Genomic DNA, 9,706 nt, shown 5'->3' on the forward strand with positions numbered 1-9,706 from the left:
TCTGCTAGCTTTTTTGTTAGTAATGTTTTCTAAGCCCATTTGACTTCATACTCCAGGATGTCTGGCTCGAGGTCAGTGATCACACCGTTGTGGTTGTCAAGAACATTGAGGTCCTTCTTATATTTATTTATATTATATTTATTATTCGCATTTTTATCCCGCCCTCCCCGGAGGCTCAGGGCGGCTAACAAGGCATGTCGCCACATAAAATAGAAAACAGTACAAAATTTCTTAAAATACATCAACATTAAAACAATCATAGTGCTCCTCTCAACTAAATTCCAATTTACAGTTTCTAAAAAGATGGCCGCCCCCTAGATGTCCCGTTCTCACCCATAATGCAACGATTTCTTGTATAGTTCTTCTGTGTATTCTTGACACCTCTTCCTAATCTCTTATGCTTTTTAAAAAATATATATGTTATTGCTTTTATCTCTACAACCTACCTACTACACACTATCAATCTATTCTAAAATACAGAGTAGGCAAGGATCATTAACATTCTATGTCTAGTTTCTTGATATTTCCCAAATGTTTAAGTTTACAGTATAATATTTGGTTTTATATTAAAAGAGTATACCGAATAGGTAAAATTAAACATTGAAGTGCATTATGTATAAAACACCACGGAGATTCTCAGGTCTTCATTTATTTGCTTTCTTTCCTTTCCATTTCTTCTTCCCAAGGAGGAGTTTAACCTTATATGATCTGGGAGAAGCTGCCCCCATTTCAGATTCAAAGTCAAAAATATCGCCTGTAGATGTAGATGTAGAAAATGAACTGTCACTGTTCTTCTTTTTCGCTTTTGTCTTCTGTGGCATTATTGTCCTTTGCTTTTCCTTTTTCCTTTACTGGGCTTTGATGTTCCAGAAAGTTCTTAGCTTTAATAAGAGACTCAATCTTTTCTTTTTTTCCATTGAAATTGAAGATAAGACCTTATGGAATAATCCATCGATAAGGAATTGATTTTCCTTGTAGGAATGTTGTAACATTTCTGTATCGCTTCCTCTTTTTCCCTATCTCAAATGGAACATCTTTTAAAATCTTTGCTTCTTCTTCTTGGATTTTTAGGGTTATTCCATTAGTCACTTTTAAGTATCAAGTATCTTCTCGACCTTTTCTTAACAAATTCTGGATATGTTCGATAAACCATGTCCATATCTGCTTGCAGTATTTCAGGTTTACAGTTTGCCAGGGGAGCCAAAGCTTCACTTAAGATCTGCTTCAAATTTTCATCCTTCTTTTCTGGGATCCCTTGAAATCTAAGGACATATTGAGATCTTTCCACTTGAAGCTTCAATAGTTTTTCTGAAGCCCTTTCTTTATCCGCTGCTTCTATTCTTTGATCCAATTTTTTTGTCTTATGATCAACTTTTTCCAGCGTTTTAGATGTCTGCTCTGTTTTACTCTTAGTTTCTTTACGTTCTTTCTGTAAAGCATCAAAGTTCTTGTTAAGGTTAGTCATCTGGTCCAGCAAAGGGCGCAGTGCCTCAGAAGATCATACTGTCAATACTGAGTGTTTAATTAACTTGAATGTGTCCTAACCAAGCCCACAAAATGGCCTCAAGGGAATTGACAGTGCTCTCTTCAGCAGAGTCAAGTGGCTTTTAAGGGTGCAACTCTGCTTAGGATGGTACTGTGAGACAATCTGTTTCTGAAGAAATGTGGCCAGTACCTGGTTGGAAGCAGGGCCGGCCCGAGGGGTTTGTGCGCCCTAGGCGAGGCCGCCTCGTGGCACCCCCCTCAGATGCCAGCTTCCCGGTGGGGCCTGGAGACCTCCCAGCTTGGCCGCCTGGGGGGGGGAGACAGAGTGACGCCACGTGACACGCTGGCTGCACGCGTTGCTTTAGACCAGGAGCTCGCCTCTGGTTTGGAAATGGCAAGCGCTCTCCCCCCACCCGGGCTGGGCCCTTCCCTGTCGAGCTCTCCTCCAAGGGCCTCCCTCCTTCCCACCCAGGCCCTCCTAAGGAGGCTGCGGCGGGGCAGCTCCAGCAGGCATCAGCCTGGGCCTCCCTCCCCCCCCAGGCCAGGCACCCTGGTGCAGGGGAGCCACCAGCGCCCCCCACAGCCAGGCGGCGCGGGAGTCTGTGCGCCAGGCTGCTTTGCCGCCCCACCCCCCGTCACATCCGCCCACACTCCTGCGCCCTCACCTATTGTTTTACTCTGCCCGTCCTCTTTTTGGCTCCGCTGCTGCTGCGCCCCTCCGTGTCCTTTTGGTGGGTGCTGGGGGGCTTTGGTGGGGCGCTGCCACCTTCCCTCCTGCCGCCGCCGCTGCGCTTGACCATCCCCCTCGACCACCCTCACTGCTGCCGCCACCCTCGCCACCCCCGCCACCCACCCCCCAGGGCCAGCTCATGAACTTACCTTCCCTGTGGGCTGGGCTGGCTAGTGGTTGGCTGGGGCTGCTGCCGGCGTCGGCAAGTGCATCTGTGGGAATCACACTGGCTGGCTGAGGGTGGTAGGGGTGAATCGGCGAATGGCGCAGGCGCAGTAGCCAGCGGACCAATGGGCACGCTGTGCGTGAGTTGGGGCGGGCAGGATGGGTGCACGGTGAGCAGCATGCGTTCCGCGGTAGCGAGCTAGACTAGCAGGCAGCGGCTTTGGGCAGAGATGGTGGGGGCCTTTGAGGGAGGCGGCGGCAGGGCAGTTGGCGCCCTGGATGGAGCTGCGCCCTAGGCCAGACACTAGCTGGCCTAGTGAGACAGCCGGCCCTGGTTGGAAGGCCACCAGGAACCCCATCTTTGCTGCCATGAACATCTTGAAGAATATCAGAAGGAAAATTTAGCAAGTAATTTATTTCTGGGAGTAACAGCTCAGGAGTATTTACCTCAGCAGATGATTTCTGGCTTGAGCAGTCTCCTGGAGAGGCAGTGTAGAAATATTATTTTTTTAAAATACTTGTTACTGTGAGACATTCTGTTTCTGAAGAAATGTGGCCAATACCGGGTTGGAAGACCACAAGGAACCCCATCTTTGCTGCCGTGAACATCTTGAAGAACATCAGAAGGAAAATGTAGCAAGTAATTTACTTCTGGGAGCAACAGCTCAGGAGTATTTACCTCAGACGATGATTTCTGGCTTGAGCAGTCTCCTGGAGAGGCAGTGTAGAAATATTATTTTTTTAAAATACTTGTGTTGAATGTATTTTGGACCAAATTCTGAATGAGACATGCTTCCTTCCTTCCCTCTCTTCTCTAGTCTGGCCAAGAACAGCCAAGTTGGGTCCCCTTCTATCCTAATTGCCCACCAGTCTGTTTTGCCCTCTCCACCCCCAGTTGTTTAAGGTGCCACCCTCCTGCCAGGGAGTCAATGGCTGCTTCCCCTGGCAGAAGTTCTCCATGACACCTTCATGACCCCTGTGAACACAGAGGCCTTGGCATTGGCTAGAGAGCACCCAGACAGCAGTTTTCCTCACAGTTTCCTTGTCTCAAACCCTGAGATAACAGTTTCTCCACATACTACCACAGGTTACCCCCCCCCCCGGTTTTTTCCATAATTGGTAATAGACTAATCACTAGAAGGCAATAATACTATAAAAATCTATTGCCATGGTTGATGATTTATCTTTTTTTAAAGGTATGTTTTTACCCATTTCATTACATAGCAATAAGGGGAAATGTGCAGTTTGGGCTTTTAAAAATTCTGATTGCTGTAACACAGGGATATTATAATGACCCACTGCCATGGTTCCTCTACATTCCCAGTTTTTATTTTTTCATAAAAGGTCCTTTTCATTGCAGAGAAATTAGGGTTTCATCTTCTCCTTTGTATCTCTACAAGAAGAAAGTCTGAAGACTTCCTTTTTTCTTTTTAAATTTATTTTTATTGAACAATATAACAATATTACAAATGGACAATAGAATGGAGTACAATCAATGAAGTACAACAAAAGATAAATACAAATATAGATCTAAATATCATGCTCATCTTAACAAATATAAATTAGCATTAGAACCTTCATCATAGCATGAAAAGGAATAATTACAATTCATTCAGTGTGAGCAGAGAAGAGAGATTTGATTCTTGTTCAGTATATAACAACGATCTGAGATGCCTGATCAATGTTTGTGTAACAAAGGGGTACCATTTCTCTAGAAGACTGGGCTGATTTGAGGAACCTCTAGACTTATCTAATTATTTGTAATTTTGTCCCAGAAAAAATAGGTCCCACAGTTTTATGAACCATTCTTGCAGCAATGGAATTGATGTAGATTTCCAGTGTGAAGCAATAAGACATTTTGCAGCAAATAACATTAACATAATAAGTTCTCGTTTTACCTTGGGAACATGGTACATGGCAGTGATCCCACAAATTGAGAAGGAACAGTTCAGGGGTCCTGGGAATCCAATAACCAGTGATCTTATGAATTTGAACTTGGGTCCAGAATATACCAACCAAGTTACAAGACCACCTGCCATGGAAATAAGTCCCTCGCTCACCACATTGTCTCCAGCAGACTGGAGGCATAGAAGAAGAAGAAGAGATTGGATTTATACCCCACCCTTCACTACCCAAAGGAGTCTCAGTGGCTTACAAATTCCTTTCCCTTCCCCTCCCCTCCCCACAACAGACACCCTGTAAGGTAGGTGGGACTGAGAGAGCTCTTGACAAAAACTCCTCTTTTTCAAGAACAGCTGTGCCAGAACCACGGCTTGCCGAAGGTCATCCAGCAGGTGGAAGTGGAGGAGTGGGGAATCAAACCCGGTTCTCCCAGATTAGAGTTTGCACACTTAACCACTACACCAAACTGGATTAGTAGGATTTGAGTGAGTTAGTTGTGCAGGAGTCAGGTACCAGGGAGAAGCAAGCTTAAAGTTTTGCAACTGAATGTTCAAAGGTCTCGAGGTGGCGGGTGGTGAGTTCCAAATTTGGTTCCATTGATCTGCAGTAAGCTCCTTGTTTAAATCTGCATGCCAGGAGGATTGATATTTTATTAATCTATCAGAATTTGGCAAGATTAGAATTTTATAAATTTTTGACATCAGGCCTCTATTCAAGTTTATTGTGCTAACCAGCAGTTTTTCAAAATCTGTTAAAGACTTTCGGAGCGGGGATTTTTTAGAATTGAACGAAGAGATGAGATTGTTAAATTGCATATACTCAAACCAAGGTAAAGATACCTTGTGTTCTTTTTCCAATTTTGATTTGTCATAAACTGAACCTTTATTGGTGATATCCCAAAACCGTATTAGCCGTGCCTTTCTCCATTGCTGGAAGGAATTACAAGCTCTTCCTGGGGGGAACCAGGACTGACCAATGAAGGTTGTCAATAAAGAGCCTGATGGAGCTAAAGTATTGCGAAAGACTTACTTGTTTTCAATAAATGAAAGCTGGGAATTCAGAGAAACAACTAGCACCAGAGAAGCTAGTGGAAGGAGAGAAATAACAGCTGCAGGGACAGTGTGGCAAGGAAAGTGGCGCTGATACAGGTGGGTCCTTCACAAATGCATACCTCCCTGTCCACACAACATATCAAAAAAATAGCCGAAGACTGCAGTCCTTCCCAAAAGATCGTATCAAATAGGATTGCGTAAAGTCCAGAGCAAAGCAGGAGAGATCCCAGAAAGAGGAGGGTTAGGGGACCATATTGTGTGAGTCTCCACCCCCCACCCCCCAAGTTTGGATGCCACATCAGAGCAAAACCGCTGTATGGAAGTATTTTAAGCATATCTTCATTGGACCCTTGGGCTGCCAGCCTTAGAATACTTTATGTAATGCAATTCTCAAGCAACTCAAAGCAGTTAAGTTCTGGATACCCGTGTTCAGGATCATTCTTAGCCTCTTTCTAGGAGAGTGAAGTGTCAGACTGAGGTACGTTTTCTCTTTGTGTTCTCAGTCTAACAGCAGCCATACTTAGAAACAGAGAGGAAACTTAAATTAAGTGAAAATAAATTTGAATATTTGCACACAACTAAAATTTGGTGAAGATTTTTCCCCACAAGCAGCTTCTACTTAATCCTTTAGCTAAAACCAAGCAAAACAATATGCTGTTAATGAATACTATTGTTGCAAGATTTGCGATATATACAAGGGTTGTCTGCTTACTTTCTGTTCTGTTTGCTTCCTCAGACACTCTGGATTCTGCACTTCACTTCCAGAAAGGTACATTTGGTGCACTAATCAGTTATTTCTAATCTAAAAAGCTTCACATCACAATCTGTCTTCTATTTGGTGTTTCTGCAGTGATAAAATTCCCTGGACACTCTTGTTTTGTCCCTCAAAGCCTCACCCTCCCTGCGCCAATCAGTTCCTCCGTGCTTTCTTCTCAGGCAACTTGTCAGGATTTACCAGGAGGGCAGAGAAGGGGAACTCTGAGCGGGATGACCCGCCTCCTTTCTTCTCGTAAGAACATAAGAAGAGCCCTGCTGGATCAGACCAATAGTCCATCTAGTCCAGTCCACCATCCTGTCTCACACAGTGGCCAACCAATTCCTCTGGAGGTCCAGCAACAGAGCACAGATGCTGAGGCCTTCCCCTGAAGTTGCCTCCTTCCCTTAATATACAGAGGCTTACTGCCTCTGAGTGTGGAGGCTCTCTTTAGTCATTTTGGCTAGTAGCCACTGATAGATCTATCCTCCGTGAACCTGTCTGATCCACCTTTAAAGCCATCTGTGCCTGTGGCTATCAGTGCATTCTCTGGCAGACGATTCAACATGGTAATCATTTGTTGAGTAAAGGAGTATTTCATTTTCTCTTGTCCCATCAATAGAAGTGTGATCCTGAAGCACCTGGTTCTGTCTAGAAGTCACAGGTATCTGGTTCACACACAGTTTCAAGGGAATGTAAATCCCAGTGTCCTTCCGTCCCCCAAGTGACCTGTGCTGTGAAGCACAGAAAGTATTATGGGGATGTTTTTGGTTTTCCTTTCTGGGAGTCCGCTGGAATGACAGGAAAGGAGGGATCTATACATTTTATTGCAGATAATTAAAGTTTGGTTTAGGGTTTGGAGGAGGATATTTTTGTGAGTCCTTCATCCACCTGCTGTGAGCTTTTGCTGAGATTTCATGCCACCTCCCAGTTCAATCAGAGACTGAGAAATTGTGGCCAAAGGAAAAGAACATGGAAATCCTGATAATTTGATGAGAAAGGCCCTTCTTGGGATGTACCTAGGATGAAGGCTAAGATCTGCTTTGCCAGTTCAACCCATTCTGTCCCTCCCATTTTTATGTGGTCAGGGTGTTTGTGGAAGAGCTCTTCCACGTGGGATTTTTTGCCTGTTTATAAAGCTGGATGCGTGGTGCCCATGGGCACCATGGCTCCCACAAACATTTCCCCTGGTGCCTGCCAAGTGTTTTTAGAAAGTGGAGATCATGTGGAGATTTGGCAGCAGGGCTTTTTTTTTTTAATGCCCCTGGAGGGGATTTTTTATTTATTTTTTATAATACTACATAACTACCAAGAAAAACTGGAGATGGGATGACTACAATTAAGGGAGAAAGAAAAGATAACCCACACTAAACTAAAAACCCAAGGTTAGGAGATCATTCCCTGTTAAAATACTGTTAGTAAAAGAAAAGGCTGTTAATAAACAATATACTTTGTGAGATCCTGCCTTTCTAAGCTTATATGTTAGATTATTACTTGTTAATAACAAGGCAGCAGGGCTTTTGATTGGCCATTGGATAACTGATTGGCCGTACGGAGTTTTAACAATGTTGCTTTGGCAGCAGCTGCCAGTGCCACCACAGCACAAGGATCTGCGCTGTATGACTGAAGGTCAGCCATTTTGCAGCCATTCTGTGGCCGGCTCTGCCTCCTGCAGCAGCCATTTTGTCCCTGCCCCCACCACGTTATGTCAGAATTCCAAAGGGGTCCGTGGGATGAAAAAGGGTGGGATCCACTGAAAATAGAGACATTGCTCTTTGCTTCTCCCTCGGGGTACTTCTTTGATATAGGATGTGGGGGACAGGCTGTATTCACATGGATTGCTAGCGGTTGTTCAAGCCCAGGAGGTCTGTTCTGCCTTTTGACTTCCTCAGATAGGACAGGGGCAGGAAGGAGCTTAAAACCAAAAAGCAAGAAGGGGAAACAGAACAAGCCACTTTGGGGAAATGGCTAAACAACCAGCCAAGTCAGGGAGATCCACAGGGAATGAACATATGCGGGACACTGACAGTAGTAATCTGGAACACGTGGCAAACAACTCTGCTGTTTCCTCCCAGCTAAACCTGCTTCTCTTCTCTCTCCTGCTTCCCCCCCCCCCCCAGCAAATGTGACTCTGGATCCGGACACGGCCCACCCCTTCCTCATCCTGTCTGAGGATCAGAAAAGCGTGAGACGAGGAGAAAAAGCTCAAGCCCTGCCCAACAATCCTGAGAGATTTGACCAGTGGGGTATTGTGCTGGGCCGTGAGGGATTCACAGCAGGCCGCCATTTCTGGGAAGTCCTTGTGGGAAGTGAGGAAGAATGGGCTGTGGGGGTGGCCAGAAAGTCTGTGAGGAGGAAGGGAAAGATCACCTTCAGTCCCGAGGAAGGGTTCTGGGCTGTGGGGAAGTGGGATGGTGGTTACTGTGCTGCCGCAGAAGGCGATGATCCTCCCCTGACCCTGACCAGGGAGCTGAAGAGGATCCGAGTGTGCCTGAACTACGTTGGGGGGCGAGTGGCCTTTTTCGACGCTGACCGAGCAGCCCTTCTCTACGAGTTCTCTGGAGCCTCCTTCCCGGGAGAGACCCTCCTGCCCTTCTTTTGGGTGCGTTTAGAAGGCCACCTCCAACTCTGTTAAGACAGTCATTTTGCTCTGGGGGCCATTAATAAGACAATATTACTTGGCAGTTCTGTTTTATACTTCTTTGGGAGTAAGGGTTTTTAAATTATCTTTAAAAAGTGGGCTACAGAAGGGAAAAGGGGATAAGGCAAACATATAAATCCATAGTAAATTATCAAATATTGTATATACTTACATACAACAAGTAAAACCAAGTGTATTAGTAAAAATACATGTTTCAAATATAGAAGCAGCTAATAAAGCTTTGTCATTACAGTGTTCTGGAGTAAGTTCTCTCTATTCTGTTTCATAGCTCTGCGAAGGCCTTCTCTGGTGTCCCACTCACCAAAACAGACTTAAACAAAATGGAGTCTGTTTCCCGCCTTCATTTCCCAACATTCCCTCTTTGTTTGGGAGTTTATTTCTGATAGAAACAATGACCTGTTTCTAGGTTTGCCAACTCTGGGTTGGGAAATCCCTGGGTGTTTGGGAGAGGCTGGGGATGGGTTTAGGGTTGCCTAGTTGGTTACCTGGTGCAGCCGGGGAGAGTTCGGTCCTGTCTGGGAGGTTTATGCGTGCGTGCCATGATGACGTCACCCAGAAATGATGTCATCACGCTGGGTACGTTGCTGGGCAACGGTCTAGCAATCAGCCTGAGAACTCTATGGTACCATAGAGTTCTCAGGCTGATTGCTAGAGCATTGCCTGGCGACATGCCCAGCGTGATGATGTCACCTCCGGGCGACATTATTTCACCGGGCACGTCGGCCCGATCTGGGCACTTTGGGGGCGGGGTGTTGGTTGTTAATATCCAGCAGTCAGATCATAAGGATCTAAGTGACAGCAGGCAAGCTGCTGATAACAAGTCCTGACCGGTTCAGACTAGATAAGGTATGAGGTAGAGATGTGAAGGCCTGGAAAAAAACCGGAAAAATTCGGAAAAAAAACAGTTTTTTCCCGTTTTTTTCCTGAAGCCTTTTTTGTTTTTTTCCGAAAAATTG

At 45.3% G+C, this 9,706-nt stretch overlaps 1 protein-coding gene across 1 annotated transcript in view; it reads left to right on the forward strand.

The window, feature by feature from the left end:
- The window catches only part of LOC107113993 (tripartite motif-containing protein 7-like), a 22,668-nt gene extending 13,683 nt beyond the window's left edge, over positions 1-8,985 (forward strand). The window contains exons 6-7 of the mRNA XM_015415410.1: positions 6,071-6,103; positions 8,209-8,985. Coding sequence (XP_015270896.1) covers positions 6,071-6,103; positions 8,209-8,723 — 548 coding nt within the window. The 3' untranslated portion in view covers positions 8,724-8,985. The remainder of the gene's footprint in view (positions 1-6,070; positions 6,104-8,208) is intronic.
- Positions 8,986-9,706: the final 721 nt, after the last annotated feature.

Source organism: Gekko japonicus, unplaced genomic scaffold (assembly GCF_001447785.1).
Source record: "Gekko japonicus isolate JY-2015 unplaced genomic scaffold, Gekko_japonicus_V1.1 scaffold1234, whole genome shotgun sequence".
NCBI classification, from domain to species: domain Eukaryota; kingdom Metazoa; phylum Chordata; class Lepidosauria; order Squamata; family Gekkonidae; genus Gekko; species Gekko japonicus.